Source organism: Syzygium oleosum, unplaced genomic scaffold, assembly GCF_021117445.2.
Source record: "Syzygium oleosum isolate NSW1041296 unplaced genomic scaffold, Sole_v2.1 Sole_v2.45, whole genome shotgun sequence".
In the NCBI taxonomy this organism is placed as follows: domain Eukaryota; kingdom Viridiplantae; phylum Streptophyta; class Magnoliopsida; order Myrtales; family Myrtaceae; genus Syzygium; species Syzygium oleosum.
The window spans coordinates 1,848,850-1,866,271 of record NW_026607529.1 but is presented as its reverse complement, the minus strand read 5'-3'; the positions used below and the strand labels follow the sequence as shown (position 1 = coordinate 1,866,271).

At 41.0% G+C, this 17,422-nt stretch overlaps 2 protein-coding genes across 3 annotated transcripts; one reads left to right on the top strand and one right to left on the bottom strand.

Annotated features, from left to right (window-relative positions):
* Positions 1-6,831: 6,831 nt before the first annotated feature.
* LOC115693505 (purple acid phosphatase-like) lies at positions 6,832-10,431 on the top strand. 2 transcript variants are annotated; one of them, XM_030620524.2, is made up of 8 exons: positions 6,835-7,248; positions 7,569-7,769; positions 7,925-8,036; positions 8,438-8,667; positions 8,814-8,952; positions 9,093-9,313; positions 9,799-9,920; positions 10,047-10,431. In XM_030620524.2, exons 1-8 carry the CDS (start codon positions 7,063-7,065, stop codon positions 10,261-10,263), a joined length of 1,428 nt encoding a protein of 475 aa, XP_030476384.1. In that variant the 5' UTR covers positions 6,835-7,062; the 3' UTR covers positions 10,264-10,431. The 2 variants fall into 2 exon arrangements, with proteins under 2 accessions (XP_056162525.1, XP_030476384.1); XM_056306550.1 differs by lacking the exon at positions 10,047-10,431 and having other exon boundaries at positions 6,832-7,248; positions 9,782-9,871.
* A 1,877-nt stretch (positions 10,432-12,308) lies between these two features.
* Positions 12,309-17,094, bottom strand: LOC115693506 (uncharacterized). The gene is made up of 7 exons (XM_030620527.2): positions 16,863-17,094; positions 15,794-15,935; positions 15,196-15,343; positions 15,046-15,121; positions 14,846-14,957; positions 14,550-14,641; positions 12,309-12,957 (listed from the first exon to the last, which is right to left on the bottom strand). The coding sequence occupies exons 1-7, from the start codon at positions 16,893-16,895 to the stop codon at positions 12,913-12,915; spliced, it is 648 nt and encodes a 215-aa protein (XP_030476387.1). The 5' UTR covers positions 16,896-17,094; the 3' UTR covers positions 12,309-12,912.
* Positions 17,095-17,422: the final 328 nt, after the last annotated feature.

Sequence of the window (17,422 nt, the reverse complement as noted above, 5' to 3'; positions counted from 1 at the left end):
CCAAATATCTCGAGACATGTTTGGCCATATTAGCTTTCATACCATTTCACCAATAGTGTTGGCAAATATTTTGATACATCTTCGTACTTCCTAGATGTACACTATAATTACTTCAATGAGCTTCTGACAAAATCTCATTCCTCAAATCGACATCATTAGGTGTACAAAGACGTCCATGAAATCTCAAAATCCCGTCCTTTGACACTTGAAAGTCTGGCCTTTTCCCTTCTAAGGCTTTTCCTCGATTTTTTGAAATCTCAAGGTCCATTTGTTGCAAAGTCTTGATTCTTTACATGATCTCTAGCTCAATTCTAAGAGTAGCTATCACACTTGAAAGACTATTCATATCAAATCTAAACTCAGAATCCTAAGCCTCTTCCAGTAAGGTCTATTCCTTGACCATCATATGTGCAACTACTTGAGTAGACCTCCGATTAAGAGCATCCGCGACTTTGTTCGTCTTTCTCGAATGACACAAAATCTCACAGTCACAATCTTTCAATAATTTCATCCCACGCCTTTGCCTCATGATCAATTCTTTTTAGGAAAATAAGTACTTCAAGCCCTCTTGGTCTATGTAGGTTTCAAACTTTTCTCCATACAAATAGTGCCTCCATTTCTTCAATGTAAACACAATTGCAGCAAGCTCTAGATCATGAGTTGAATAGTTCAACTCATACGGCTTCAACTGTCTTGATACGTAAGCTACCACTCTACCATATTGCATTAAAACACAACCAAGCCCCTTATGAGATGCATCACTACAAATTACAAAACCTCCAAATCCTGATGGTATTGTCAAGATCGGAGCCATAATCAATCTTCTTTTAATTTCTTGAAAGCTTTGCTCCCACTTATCCGACCACTCAAACTTCATGTCATTCCTCATCAATTAAGTCAATGGAGCGACAATATGTGAAAGTCCTTCTATAAATCTCCGATAGTATCCAGCTGGACCCAAGAAACTCTGAATTTCTATCACCGTCGTCGGTCTTGGCCAATTTATTACTGACTCAACTTTTACTTAGACCAAGGCAATTTGGGGAAAAACAAATCGTTATTTGCAATAGAGAACGCCGCCATGGATGGAGCTGACAATGACGAAGAAGAAAACCTCAATCTTGTAGCAAAGGCTTGTAATGTGGTGGAGCATATGGAGTTAGTGATGTCAAAAGACCTCCTCCACAAGTTTCGAGCAACTCGTCCTCCGGTTTCAACTACTTGCAAATCTCGATCTGGTCTCCGCTCCTCCCTCGCTCCCACTTCTCCCATCGATTTTGACTGCCTTGCCACTCCAAAGAAGCTCTACTTCGGATTCGCTCCATACAAAACGACTGAGATGAAGAAGAAGATCAATATCTCAATGAGTAACAAGAAGAAGATGATGAAGACGAAGAGAAAGTTGATTATGGATTTCTACGTTTGGATTATCGAATTTCTATCAACAATTTCCAATGGGCTCCTCTTGTGGAACTATTGGGGTCGTCCCTAGATATAATTGTGAAGGCAAAGCTCGTATTAAAAATATTGTCATTCAGCTGTCTATATTTTCTTCTAATGAGGAGTGAGAGACAATGCTGAGATGGAGCAGTAGGAGCAAGAAGTGGACTTGGAAAATCTAAAACGGAGAATACTCGAAAAGCTTGACATGAAGAAATCTACAAACTTGAACAAACGAGAACTGCAAAGCCTGAAGAAAAGAAATCTGGCTGACGCAAGTACGGAAGCATTTCAAGAAGAAAAAGAGATCCCACGGTCCACATGAAGCTCTCCAATTATTTGTAGGGCTAAGATTATTTCAATTTTATAGAAAAACCACGTAGGCATTAACATTTTATTAAAAAAATCAAATAGGAATTTTTGTCGGAATTTGTCGCTGGAGGTATATAAGTGATTGTTTTTTTATCGATGTGGAACTGTAATGATCCTGCGAAAAGTTTTGGCACTATAGCGAGCGCCATACGAAAGTTATAACACTTCTAACGGACGATAGGGGGAACATCCAACGATCAAATAGTGTCTAAATCCACTTTTCTTTTTAAAAGTTAGTCGTTACGATGTTAAAATGAGTCTAGAATTTTAAATAATGTAGTCCTTAATTTATCGGTTTTGAAAACTTGATTTTCGATAGGGTTAATAACTTAATACCTTGAAAAACTCCAAACAAGTACACCTGTGACAAATTTACCCCAAACTAATTTTTTTACCACCAAAAATCCTGAACTAGTACACTTGTGACAAATTTAGCATCCGTTAAATTGGATTAATATCACGAAAAATCACATATAAAACCCTAAATTAGTATACCTGTCAACCACTACGCGTCATCCAACTTAGCAATTTGACGGTAAAATTTAATGGAAACTGACGGAGGATAAATTCGTCACAGGTGTATCAATTTGGGATTTTTAGTGGTTAAAAAATTAGTTTGGAGTTTTTTACGATATTAACCCTTTCCGATAAAATGTAAAAAGTTATTTAAATAAGTCTAACCTTTGGTTCGCAAAGTGAAAGGATCAAACTGAACGAATTGGTGGGGAGTAGTCCCCTAAGGGCAAGGAAATATTCAGTGATTTGCAAGCGCCACGTCTAGATGTGGCGTGCATTTTTTTACTCTGAACCAACCACAGGTTGGCACGTATATACTAACGTGAATTTAGATAAACAAAACAAAAAATGCCCATCCACCTCACTTTTCCTCCTCCATCTAGGGTTTCCACCGTTTGAGTTGCCGCCGGCGCTTCCTCCTCCTCCATCTGGTCCATGCCGATCGCTTCCTCCTATACTGTCATCACCGGCGGAGTTACCGGCACCGCGTCTAAGGCGACCACTGCCGAGCGTCCAACCCTCTACCTCTCCGTCGTATTTGTGGCGTTCACGGGGACGAAGTTACAGATCTGAAGTCTTCCACCGTCGCTCGCAATCATGGACGAGACGCTCTCACGAGAGCCGTGGTTGCAAATCTGGAAGTTCCGCCGTGGCTATGGACGAACCGATATGGCCAAATCTGAAGGGAAGTTTCCTTTCCCGTGCTTGGAGAAAACGTAAACAAAGAAAAAATCCACAATTGAAACTCATGGCCGAAACTTTCACGTGCCCGTCGCCGTCATGGACGAACCTTCTCCATTTCTCTAGTTTTTGCTCGGCTAAACTTTACGATCTGGAGCCGTCGTGCTCGCAGAGAGCCATGGCCGCGAGCGACCAGATCTGGAGCCATGGCCGCGAGCAACGACAGCTTCCTCGACGCCGATGGCCATGGACGAACCTCCATCGCCATCTGGATATGGACCAGCAACGAGTTCCTCCAGATTTGTCGATGGAGCTCTTCGTTGGGAAGACGGAGCCCAGTGGCGGCGAGTTCCATGAGATTTGGTGAGCAAAGCCATGGACGGAGCAAGAAGACGGAACCACTGGCAGTACTCTTGGATGAAGGATGAAGAAGAGAGAAGCCATGGCCGCGAACGAGCGCCGGCCACCATGGACGGCGTTCGGATCTGGAAGGAAAATGAGTGGAGGAGAAAGAACAATGAAACTTAAATTTTTATTTTTTAATCCAACTCTGTAGACACGTGGAAATTTGTTATTGGACTTAAGTGAAAAATGCACGCCAGGTCAAGCATTGACGTAACGCTGGCAAACCACTGAATATTTTCTCTCCAAAGGCTATCTTGGTCCATAAACCGAGGCTCGTGCATGTGGTTATTTTAATATGTATTTTATGAAAATAAGAATTCGAATTCGAATTGACAAAACCGGCTCCGTTATTTTAAAGTTGCTTGGAGGAAATTGAAATCATAAACTGAGAATCGTGCAATTGTATGTCCTCCACTCCAAATGCTTTGCCCACTGACTGAACCTGATTGAGTGTGAATCTGAAGATCAATTTAAAAAGAATGATGTTGAATAACATGTTAAAATGCTTATGGACGTAGATGGTAAAATCAAACATTTTTGAACAGTTAAATACATGAAATTGCACGAGATTGTGAAATCATACGCTGCATCGAAATTGCATGTTGCCTGCTAGTTACTCACGGTAGGGGTGAGCAAAAAGAACCGCCCAAACCGGAAACTGCTTGAACCGGACCGAACCGGCTAGTTCTGGACGGTTCTCGGGGGCACCGGTCCGGTTCCTAATTCCAATAAATTGAAACTAGTGATTTTGGTCTGGTTCCATGTGTGGAACCGCCCACTCAAACTTGGACATATATTTTTGTTAATTTCTTACAAATCTATAAAGATTAAGGCGTAAAATTTATAAAAAAAAAATGACAATGGCCGGCCCTCTTATTTTGTTCACAAACTGAGCCCATCGAATACGGTAAATGCTTCTTTATGTCGTTGGCAATGCTATTTCAATTTGTTAATGTCCGTATGTGTGTCCTTGCTAGCCATTAAAATTGCCGCCCATCCAACAGCAAAGAAAATGACAGAAAACCGTGTAATTTATTGGTCTCCTCCGATTCATTGGTTCACCTTCTGTTTGTTAAGGGGTAAAATCGGAAAAAAAAAAAAATAGACTGTGCCACCGGTCCCATTGACTAACTGGAAAATCGGACCAGACCGGTCGGTCTTGGTCCGGTCCGGTTCTATGGGGCATCGGTCTAGTTTCCGGTTCAAAAAACTGAGAACCGGTCCCTCTGGTCCAGTTCTTGGTTCCTGGTGTGGGAATTGGACTGTCCGGAAACCAATCACTCCTAACTCGCATTATTGATGGAATGGCATGAAATGCTAAATAAAAATGCATGTTATGATTTCATGTCAATAGTGGAAAGCAAGCTGATAGGACAAAATCATACACTATCATGGATTACTTGTTGTCATGAAACGAACAGTTAATACTGCAACTGAATGTTGTCTTGATGAGATTGGATTTGTCCTTGCTAACTATCAGTACGCGTGGTGTATCGATTTGGCATTGGAATCATGTCCATTTCATTATATGTTGCTTTAGTGGATTGGATTTTGTTCTCGTTAATCATGTTGCACTACCACATTATTTGTATACTTTTAGATATGTTGTAGGCTTGCATGTTGATCTGAATTCATCCCAGCCGCAAGATTTAGAATTAAATCTTGCTACATACATGGTGTACCGTCTATTTGCATGTTGTTGGTCTGGATTTGCCTTCGAATGCTTTGATATAGAATTCTTATTCTTGGTAGATCAGTTGACCTCTAGGTGATTAGTTAGACTTCATCCAACACCTAGAATATTAGGTTGCGGATTGGTAATGACTCCTAAAACGTCTTTAAAGTTCGAATCAAAGTAGCGCGCTCCCACCTAGGGAAGGGAAAGACTTTTAGGCTGTAGACCATGGGACACATGTTTCCAAATTACCATTTTCTTTTTCGCTTTAACCTTTGATTTCGAAATCAAAACCTCCTTTTAGGAAAACCTGGAATGATCCTGCGCTGCGACCGGAGGCGAGGCGCTACATAGCTCATCGACGTTCGATGTCACTATTTTTTATTCTACAATGTATGAGAACAAGCTGTCATGATTGATCAAATACTGTTCAATACCAAAAACGTATATTATAGGGGAAAATTGTCCAAAAAGTTATAAACATATTACACTTTTACCAATTCAGTCATAAACTTTTCAATTTTGCCAATTGAGTCATAAACAATTTTACATTTTTTCAATTAAGTCTATCCGGCCAATTTTGATCAGAATTCACTGACGTGAACGACAGCCGTCCTACGTGGCATGACCGGCGCTGATGTAGATAATTTTTAATAATATGTTAATGTTTTTTTATTTCTTATTTATTTCTGATTTTTATCTTTTTTAGCTTTTTTTTTCTTTCTTTTGTTTTCCTTACTTCCTCCTCCTTCTGCCGTTGATCGACCACCAGCCACAGGCGATGGTCGGGAGGGCTGGCCTCGCTTGGGTGAGGGTCGTCGTCACCCGCCACAGGCGAGGCCCAGCCGGGCGAGGGCAAGCCCCGACGAGGGCTCCCCTCGCCAGGCAAAAGGAGGAAGAAGAAAGGAAAAAAAATAAAAAATACAAAAAATATTAAATTATTATTAATAATTGTTCACGTTAGCATCGAATGGCATCCACGTAAGAAGGACAGCATTTATGTGAGCGAATTCCAGCCAAAATTAGCGAATGGATTCAATTGGTAAATTGGCAAAAAATGTATGTCTCAAAGTGCAATAGGTTTATGACTTTTTGTAATATTTTCTTTACATTATCGTGTACAAAACCTCAAGGGTGGGCTCGTAGGGGCACCGTGGGACTAGAAAGGGGCCAGCGGCCCACTGTTTGGCTCTAAGATTAGGCATCCTAGCTCCATTATGGGCTTTAAAGCACCACCGACACTTGCCTCGACAAGCTTAGAACGACCCTGTTTCTTGGTGGCCAACCACCTTATAGCATTTGAGTTTAGTTTATGTATTACCAAATCAATGTAAATCCCCTCGGTCCATTACAATCAGGCTATCCACATCGTGGATTAAAGGATTCAAAATGAGTTATCTTTATGGTTTGATCCCATATTATCGCATCAAGCAAGATTCGGCGAAGTTTTAGATCCCCGATCAAAATGATAGATTTCGGTCATGAATACTGTTCACTATGAGAGAGCCCGGTCTCGTCACATCAATAAATGTGAATCGAAGCAAAAGTCAGGACGATCCCGACATGTGATGCGACATACGAGTCTCACCTAAGCCAGGTATGCACGAGAAGATCCCACTAGATCGAGGAACGATGGGAGAAAACTGTGGTTTCTTCGGTCAGACGGAACGATGCAGATGCAATCTAGCTCAGCTTATTCATATCCGAAGATAATAACAATCTGCGGATATTCGTTGCGCCGTTGGATATTCCACCGTCATCAGTTCATCACATTTCATGAGTTCGCCAGTGGACAGTACAGATGGCCACGGACCGGCAGTTGGCTCTCGCTGTCCCCACACCACACTCGAAATCGTAAACAAGAACAGGAGCAAGAACAAGAAAAAACCAAGTGACGAAAACAGAGCGACTGCGGCAACCCATTTGTTAAATCCCAAGTTTTTTATATTCACTTCTGTTCGAATTCGACAGGGATGGGACTCGAGTTCGAGGAGAGCGCCCGTGTTGCTTCCCGTGTACTGATTCTGATCCTGAGCCTTGCCAACTTCGTTGATGGCGGAGTAACAAGCAGCTACGTGAGGAGCACCAATTTGTCAGCTGATATGCCGCTCGACAGCGATGTGTTTCGAGTTCCTCCTGGGTATAATGCGCCTCAACAGGTGAGTTTCCTTCTTCTCTTCTTCCTCTCTCTCTTTTTCTGTCCCGTTGAATTCATCTCTTTGAGGCTGCTGAGGAATTGGGCTCTTGATCTCGAGTAAAGTGATGACTTCGAAGGCATCAAGCAAGATTCGAAAGAAACAGTCCCAAAAGTTCACACTTATGATTTGAAGTCATAATTTTCTCTATTGATATGCTTTACTTTATCCTTTTTTGTTCAATTGGCCGGTGAGCTTATTAGTAGGCTAATGTTTTCTGCTCTTTCCCTGTAGATTGAGTTCATGTGCTATAATGCTTCTGTGGTGTTTTTATCTCGGGTTAGGTTCACATCACCCAAGGAGATTATGTGGGGAAAGGTGTGATCGTCTCTTGGGTCACTCCAGATGAACCCGGTTCGAACACCGTGGTTTACTGGGCCGAGGGTAGCGCGACCAAAAGCTGTGCCGAGGGCATAGTCACAACATACAAGTACTTCAACTACACTTCGGGTTACATCCATCACTGCACTATCGAGGATTTGGAGGTAAAATGTCCCCTTTGATGGCTAGTCTCGAGAGTCTCGACTTGCTATACTAACTGCTTTTGGAGGGTATCACTGTAGTTTCATTTCATGAGATTGAAACTCTGCTAGATGGGTTTGATTTTATCAATGATGGCCTAGCTTTTCAAACTATGCAGTATGACACCAAATACTGCTATGAGGTTGGGATTGGAAATACCACAAGGCAGTTCTGGTTCGTCACCCCGCCTGGAATTGGCCCAGATATTCCTTATGTGTTCGGCCTCATAGGTAGAATAATTCTTTTGCAGCATTCGAAAGAAATCTGCTGATTCTGCATTAAATATTACTGAAGTCTGATAGAAATGAGACCTTAGTTTTTTCAGCTTTGCATTGTCCTGTGGTAGCATTCCCCAGCTCAAGCATCTGTCATCAAATTCTCAAACATATGCTTTTCTCTCGAAAATTGAATGTATGGGCTGAATCGAACTATAATTGCAAGCATGATTGATTGCATCCCCACCCCAGCCCACTCATTGTTGCATTGGCAACATATAATTGCAAATTCACCTACTCCACTTTGCTTCGACATTGTTACTAGACTTTGCAGAATTGAAAGAACAATGATGCGGGTGTGTCTGGAATTCTGTGAAATATAATTTTCATTTGGTTCTACTCCTCATTTTGAGCAGGAGATCTTGGCCAAACTTATGATTCCAATAGAACACTAACCCATTATGAATTAAATCCAACAAAGGGGCAAACGTTGCTGTATGTGGGAGACCTATCTTATGCCGATGACTATCCTCTTCATGATAACACTAGATGGGATACTTGGGGAAGGTTCATCGAGAGAAATGCTGCTTATCAACCATGGATTTGGACTGCAGGGAATCACGAAATCGATTTTGCCCCCGAAATTGTATGGATTTAATCTTCACTTTGATTCTTTAATGCTTCATTTCCTGCGAGAAGGATGTAACTGCTGTCCACAATTCTGTTCTGTTAAGATGTTTGCTCTATCCTAATCACATTCAAATTTACTGCCTTTTTCAAATGTCCCTGCAGGGTGAATCTATACCATTTAAGCCGTACTCTCATCGGTTTCATGTGCCATACAAAGCATCAGATAGCACGTCTCCTTTCTGGTATTCCATAAAGAGAGCTTCAGCACATATCATTGTCATGGCTTCTTACTCGGCATTTGGTAATGGCTCACTTAATCACCACTCATTGAACTTTATGGCGATGCCCATTATGGTAGTCTCGTAGTTTGTATTGCTCTATTGCTGATAAGATGAAAGTTTTATTGATACTGACTCTGGGCTGCTTTTTTTCCATTCAAAGGGAAGTATACTCCACAGTACAAATGGCTTGAAAATGAGCTAGCCAGAGTGAACAGGACAGAAACACCCTGGCTCATTGTTTTCATGCATTCTCCTCTGTATAATAGCTATGTACATCACTACATGGAAGGGGAAACTATGAGAGTAATGTATGAGACGTGGTTTGTGGAGTACAAAGTCGATGTCATCTTCGCTGGTCATGTTCATGCATATGAACGCTCAGTGAGTCCTTCTCTTCCCTAAACAAAATGCCATTATTGATGGTTTGCCTATACAATATCCGTTTTATTTCTAGAAATTGTTCCCACTCTTCTTCTTGCTCTATCATTGCTTTATCTTATTACAGGTGAAAGTATCATGACAAAGATGTAAGACACATAGCCTAGATTTTTTATTACTTGGACATTTTATGAAGCTTAATTGTGCAAAAGAATCTTCCGCAGCTATTCTTGATACATCAATGCCCTCATTGTTATAACTGGATATAATTGGACACAACTTTGACAAACTAACGCTTAAAAGGACTTTCAGAAATTGGAAGAATGGTTATCTATTCTAAGGCTAAAAAAGTTAAGGTAAATCATGGTTCTTTAGAGGAACAAAAGGGTTTCTTCAAAAAAGGACATTCATCCGTTTCTTATTACATTCTGAGATAATCTTTTCAATAAATTGACTTTCATCTAACGGCAGATCTATTTATATGTTAGAAGCGGATATCCAATGTCGCGTACAATATAGTGAATGGGTTATGCACACCTATAAGAGATCCGTCAGCTCCAGTTTACATTACCATTGGAGATGGAGGTAACCTAGAAGGATTGGCAACAGAGTAAGCATGCTATCCGGCGTTTGATTTTTGTTTACAACCAAAGATGTTACCTGGAAGATGGATGATCATGATTGAGAGAACCCAATTTTAATGAAACTTATAAGAGTTCTTATGCTGACTTTACAGGATGACAGAACCTCAGCCACGCTATTCCGCATTCCGTGAAGCCAGTTTTGGCCATGGGATTCTGGACATAAAGAACAGGACGCATGCATACTTCGGATGGCATCGCAACGAAGATGGTTACGCTGTAGAAGCTGATTCGGTTTGGTTGTACAACAGATACTGGAACTCTTTTGAGGAACCATCGGTGGCTACAATTGAGGGACGATCCTGTATTTGATTGAAGTTTTACTGACGAAACAGTCATTGCACCTACCAATGATTCAGTCCCTTCTCCCAATATATGCATAGTCTTAATCTATAAGATTCAAGGAGGGCGGTGGTCATGTATATGTGATCTCCCTATCCATTGGCCATTGATATCACATGAATGTTCTCTTTCCCAGGAGTCATTGCCTGATCCTACTTCTGCGCAACAGTTTTCATTTCTATTCCATGAGCACCGCACTGGCTGAGTAGGGGGCAATTATTGGAAAAATGTATCGATAAGAATGTCTGATATGCATGTTATACTTGTATATGTAAACGACTATACGTGGGACATTTCTACTGCGGTAAAATCACTACTAGCGTCTGATGCTCGTGTTGACATATCATGTTTCCAGTGCTGGTAGGATAGACATGTAGACATGTCGCAAATTTTTAAGGTTCTCGCAAAGTACCACATTGCGATATTTTTGTACTAATGGAAGTCTGCTAAACTCCACAAAAATTTGAAAAATAAGTTTTGTACTGCTATGACGGTGCCTTCAAGCACCAGAAAACCAGACGAAATTGCATAAAAACTGGTAATTTTTTCTCTTCATGAATTGCCAACACAGAGACGGTAACATGGCACAGTGACCAAACCTGGAACTTCTCACGGTATTGCGGTGGATGGCCAACGATTTAAAGTTTCAGTTCCTCGCTCAAACACCAATTTACTGTGGGAGCCTCGTTGGAACAGAAAATGCAGAAAGTTCAGAATTTGTTGGTCTATGATGCGCTGGTTATGCTTCAGTCATCAGCAACATAATAGTATATCCAACAACCAAAAGGTAGACAACCTTAGTTACCATAAGAACCACTTGTTGAAGCAAACTTACGAAATCCTAGCCATGGGTTCCTTGATCTCGTCTAACTGTAGCATATAGCTTAATCGGGATGTTTAACACTTCCACGGCAGGAGACAAACACAAGTTCTCACTGTATTACCTACCCCCTCTTCTCCCCCACCCTGCCTTCTGACAAACAATTTGACAAATCCATGAGATCAACAGACATATTTCACAATCATTTACTCACGGACAATGACATTATCAAATGATGACGACTTAAGTACCCCATAAAATTGCATCCTCTCACCACGAGACCATCCAAAAGTCTAAAAATTTCCTAGCAGAGCGTGACAAGAACAGCTAAGGAGCAGGACATTCTCACGCCTACTAGAATTGTTCAAGAGCAGGAATGGAGCAGAAAATCTTAATAATTAAATCATTTAAGTCACAAAATATGTTAATGCATATTAAAATGAATTCCGTTCTCCAGATATAAAATGAACAGAAAGAAAATCAAGTTACATCATTCAACAGTAACTTGTACTCAGAGGTTCTTTGATTCCAGGAAAGCTACCGACTATACATAACTTATCAAATAACAACTGATGGAGGCACCCACTTCTACAGAGGGTTGAACTCAATAGAACCATTCCTTGACATCAACTGAGAAAAACATCACTTCTCTGGATGCAGGAACAGCCAAATAGCTACATAAGATACCAGCTGGGCCGCTTTCCAGTCAACTGGCAATAAGAGGGCACTGCATCAACCGTTTTTACTGCAGTTTGAGACTCGTAAGCTTCCAACTGGTTGTGGCTCACAAATTTTAGCCTGTGCTCATGACTTACGAGCCTTAGGCTGAGGAGCATAAGCCCCAATCTTGTTATATCGAAAGAATATCTAAGGAAAATGAAGTTGAGCAAAGACTAGCTCAAAGATATGCAATCTATTCTGTACTTGACCTTTTTTGGGCCAAAATATAAACTTGACTCTCTTTATATTCCTATACAAACTCAAATGGTAACAAAGAAAAGATGCACCATACCACTTTGAAGAATGCCTAATCATGAAAAATGCTTGAACTACCACAAACAAAATATGACAAACACATGAAAATTATCATCCAGTGCAGAAAGGTTCAAAAGTCCACTTACCTTTTGCGAAAGGGACGGCACTGTATTTGAACAACTTAAAGATACAAGCCCCATTGAACAAATACGCAAGAAGATTTAGTCATGCACAAACAGCAAAAGCTAACAAATATATCAATATCCCAGAAGTCATTACACCAGGGTAAATCACATAGAAAAAGCAGAAAGTACATGTTTACTGAACATTGGATGACCCTGGCCAATCTGAACCATACTAAACATAAAAGCTCTCCCGATAGCAAAGAAGATATAAAGGAACTTTCTTTCTGCTTTTTATGTGTTTCCCCATATTATAACACCAAGAGATGGTTGTAACTTGTGACTTGAAGTGTAAACTAGGGATTCACAGGGCAAAGCGGTATGTGCAAAAACAAGAACTTGTACTCCAAGGGTCTTCATTCCGGTTAGCTACCACACCGCACACAAACTGATCGACTAACCACTGATGAAGACATCGACTTTGGCATAATTTTGAGAACCATTCCTTGCAGCCAACCAAGAGGAGAATAACTTGCTAAATGCAGGAAGTTCAACAATACACCATGCTCAGCACTTTTCAGACGTAACAGGCAGGAAAAGAAAACTCTTTTCCATCATGAACCAGACCCTTCATAAAATTTCCATGTGGAAAATCTGCAAAATAATCTTAATTACATCCGCCGTGCTCTGAAGGCATTGCCACTAGCTTTTCAAAAAATCCCTCAAAGAAAATGGTAGAAAGGTATCCTAGAAAGCCACATAAAAAAAAAAGTCAGATATACAGACTAGTCTTGCACATTATACCAAACAATGTCACAATGAAAAGCAACAGCACAGCATCTTGGACTTGAGTATGAGCATGACATTCACATTTATCTTAATAATGTCCTACTCAAAATGTGACCCGATACACAATATTCTAAAGGTCTTCTGCACAGGGTCAAACCTCATTTACCAAGATACGGCATACTTCCCTGAGTTTCTCCAAATAATCATTCCAAACATGAATATGATATGACTTATGGAATATGGATATGCCATGATTTATGGCAAACTTCACCCTCCCCAGGCCCCAAAGACAAAATATAGGGTATGCATACCATTTTTAGTTGGGTTGAGCCTTCGGGTGATAATAGATGAAACTTGCACCAAGGGGGAAGATTGGTATTTGATCAAGGCCTTGTCATCAGAAGATGGCACATAGTACACAACATTGAACTATAGACTCATAATGGATTTGACTATTGATAAATAGATCAGTGGATTGACTTGATTACTGATGTTTAGATATCGATATTATTGAAATGAATTGATATGCGTTAATAACTCTGGAAAATTACATTGATATTATATAAGTTAAAGATGCTCATTATTGCTACCGTATATATTGCATTCGAATTTACATAAACGATATTCCGACAAGTGCCACTTGCTCAGCTGAGGTTTTGTTGCTCACTTCTCCTTACTCTACTAGTTGTAGGCATGGTTATGACTATGGAACTGACAGGTGGACAGTATACCGTACGATTTGGGTTAATATATTTCTTTTGAGTATGTACATAATCCTTTGCTGTAGTACTCTGGACCATGTCACCAGTTTGTTTAATTTATTGTGGATTCTATTTACATTTGAGGTCAGTTAAGATTGGTTACATTCGAAGGCTTCGACCTTCAAGTAGGAGGATGCCGTGTCCTTCTAGTTCAAGATTAGGGTGTAGACCCAATTGTTTAAGTAACAGAAATTATAGCAGAGAAGAAGTAAATGACTTCCGCAAAAACTAGATGCTTTAAGAATTGAACAAAGTGTGTGGACACACCCGCACCCCCCCCCCCCCCCGCCTCTCTCCCACCACCACGGCAGTTTGGCTTAGTCATGAACTGAAATTGTACTTACATCTCTATAAAACCCCTTAGTCTATTCAAATTTGTAGGGTGCCCCCTCTTAACAGATTTTAATGTTTTTACAAAATCCTACACGGCGTGACACAATAGCAAATTTGGCCAAAAATTTGCGCCAAGCCCTTCCGTTCTAAGCAAAACATTAAAAAGTAGAATTCTATCTTCACTCTAAAGCACCAGGTCCGCTTTAATCCAAAATATCAAAGAACGAGGGTACTAATATGGATTTTCAGCCAAGATTTGCTGATGTGTCATACCACTTATAATTCTCTGGACATCAAACCATTGAAAACATGTCAAAAGGGGACACTGTACAAATGTACATAGTACAAGGGGTTATTCTACAAAAATGAAAGGGGTACTTCATAAATAAGCCAAAGTACCCTGGATGTCCTCACAATTTACCCCCAAAATTTTTAAATTTCTGAACACAGAATTACCTGGCCATGCTCTTGACTTAAGAGTTGTCTAACCACCATCATCTGCTTTATCAACCTTTCCAGTGTGGAGTGACTTGGCTGGTTTGCATGTGCTGGCAGAAACACAGGGGCACAAGTAATGAGGTCAACTCATGAATGACATTAGATGCACAGTAAAACTTAAAACCAAGTCATAGAATGAGGAAGCAATCTTCACACCGAAAAATATGTGTAAAGCATTAGCATTTAATGGATTCAATCTATATTTGGGCAATATAGCTCAGCAAGCACTGCAAAGTAAGACACAAGGAACAGACCAAGGATTGCTCGATTCAAGCTATCAGCAACATGCTGCCTGTAGTCCAGGCTAAGAAGATGAAACATTGGTGATTTTTCAGGCTCCTCATAAGCAAGCAAAGCCATGAAGTCCTGCAGCCATGGCAATTTTCTCTTATTCATCCACGTGATATACTGGATATGTATAGATATAAAGTAATTCACAAGAGACTGAACATACTTCTAGCTTTACAACATATTTTTGCACCTTCCCGAAAGGAGCCAATTTAGACTGAGCAAACTCAAGAGCTTCTGTGCTGCCCAGAAAAGATAATTTTGAATAAGAAGAGATATGACTCATGTATCCAGAAACCAAGAAAATGCAGCTCACCATCTCCTGGAGCAGACAAGCTTCACAAAATGAAGGCTTAGAAGATCAAAATGCAAGTCCGTATTTTTCTCCAACAAGTCAGGAGCCAGCTCCTCAGTCAGATCGATGGCCTTGAGAGCATTACCCTCCAAAGCAAAGTGAAAAATTCCTATTTATAAACATTCCAACAACAAGCACCAATTAAACCGTATTCAAATAAATACTAGGACTCAAAAATCATCGCCTTCCATGCACATGAGAAGAGTGGAACTCAATGTGCAAATCCTGCTATCTAAGAAAAACTACCAGTCAAATCAAGGTCAACGAACAACAGTTCTGCCTATACTTTGGAAGATTGTGCCCATGTAAGACAAAAGTATTCTACAGTTTTGTAAGCATCAAAAGGCTCGGTATAGCCACTAAGATAAAATGGTACCTGTCAGAACAATACCTCGCAGCCTATGGGCAACTCTAACAAGACAAACTTACCAGTATTATGGGACACGTGCACACTTACACTCAACAAAGGTATCCACATAGCATCAGACTTGTATGTGCACAACACAGCACAGTCCACCAACCAAAGCAATTACCTCTTAATCATAAATGAACTACATACTTTTTCTTTTTTCCATGTCCTCAAGACAACCAGCTGGCTGCTTCATCCCTGTACAGGTGGTGAAAGATTCAACAGTTTCTTTGAAGCAATTATGCACAAGATATGACAGAACAACATCGTGTATGTCATCCTCACTAATAGCCTGCAAAATAAACAAGAGCAAAGACTACGGATAAGTAAGCTAAAAGTTATAAAAATTCCCATGCAAATTTTATGCAAAGAACCCCAGAAGTCATGAGTTGCTTCGCCTTTATCTGGATGACATGGTATGGCCACGACGAAAGTTGTGAAACTATAGAAGAACCATTATTCAGAGACACACGAGAAAACATAGATCCATGACAACCACGCTCAACTCATAGGTAAAGAAAACTGTAACAGAAGGTACATGGATAACATGTCCCCGCTACCAATGCCCACATACCAAGAGCTAAAAATAAAGTAAAATGAAGTATCACAGTCTTTATTTGCATGCGAAAGTGCTTGTTTCGAGCCAAAGATTATGATGCCATCCTGCGCCAATCCAATCCCGTCAAACATGCTGCGGAAAGCAGCTCGCTAAGAATCAGCAGGCTTTCGAATGGAGTGCCCCGGAAAGTGCATTCGTTTATACTCCTGATTTTCATCATCACACACGTCCCAATCGAGCTTCTTACGGTACACCCTCACGCACAGCTCCGATTAAACCAAAAGTATCGTACTCCATGGCTTTCAAACCAACACTTACCATGCAAAGGCGAAACAAAGGATCCTTTTTACACACTTTTCCCCACAAACACATCTCAAGTTTCAATCCGAACCCCGGCAAATCACAGCGCGAAAACATCAACAGTTCAGCAAGCGACTTGGCGAGGAAAAAATCAGCGGAGCGCGCGCAGCAATCGAAGATGAAAAGGGCTAGAATCGCCCAACCAAAGCAATCGACGAACGTGAACACACCACGCAGATGTTCGCATCGCGATTCGAACCGCGACCAACAATAAGGGGCATCGAGAGAAAGAGGGGCGCTAGAGAGGGACGCCGAGATTCGGCCATCGGACAAGAAGGGGAAGAAGAAATCGAAACTCACGACGTGCTCGTATTGACGAGGATCGACGTCCATGGCTGCCGGAGAGAGAGACGGGGCGTGCTTTTTTTTGCTTCTTGCTTTTTCGGCAGGCGTGCTCGCTTCGTCTTACGTTGATGCGCCTCCCGATTCTTTCTCGATGAAGCGACGCGCAGAGAGAAAGGAGGGAGGTGAGCTGCTGCCTCCGAGGTTCTCTCGTACACGTGCCGTTGGTGCTGTCTCTGTTCTCCGACTGGGACATGGAGCGGGGGTTAATTTCAAGGAAAGCAAATCATTTTGTTCACAGAAAAAGTAACAAAAAAAATCCAAATTATGTATAGTGTAACATATTTATTTGGGAAAAAACCACCAAAAACCCCAAACTTTGCCATCCGTGACACATTTACCCCAAACTTTTTTTTGTAACACCAAAAACCCTGAACTTTGCTTTTTGTGACACATTTACCCTAATGTATTTAGTCCATGGGCATTTTCGTCTTTTTTGCTTTTTCTTTTTTTTTCTTTTTTTTTCCTTTCCTAGCGAGGGTCGCCCATCGCCGGATCCGGCGAGGGGGCCCTCGCCG

Coding starts and splice junctions, on each gene's coding strand:
- LOC115693506 (XM_030620527.2), bottom strand. CDS start 16,895: ATGGACGTCGATCCTCGTCAATACGAGCACGTC. Junction 15,344..15,793: donor GGACATGGAAAAAAGAAAAA/GTATGTAGTTCA, acceptor GTTTATAAATAG/GAATTTTTCACTTTGCTTTG. Junction 15,122..15,195: donor CTTGTCTGCTCCAGGAGATG/GTGAGCTGCATT, acceptor TTTTCTGGGCAG/CACAGAAGCTCTTGAGTTTG.
- LOC115693505 (XM_030620524.2), top strand. CDS start 7,063: ATGGGACTCGAGTTCGAGGAGAGCGCCCGTGTTGCTTCCCGTGTACTG. Junction 7,249..7,568: donor GGTATAATGCGCCTCAACAG/GTGAGTTTCCTT, acceptor ATCTCGGGTTAG/GTTCACATCACCCAAGGAGA. Junction 8,668..8,813: donor TCGATTTTGCCCCCGAAATT/GTATGGATTTAA, acceptor ATGTCCCTGCAG/GGTGAATCTATACCATTTAA.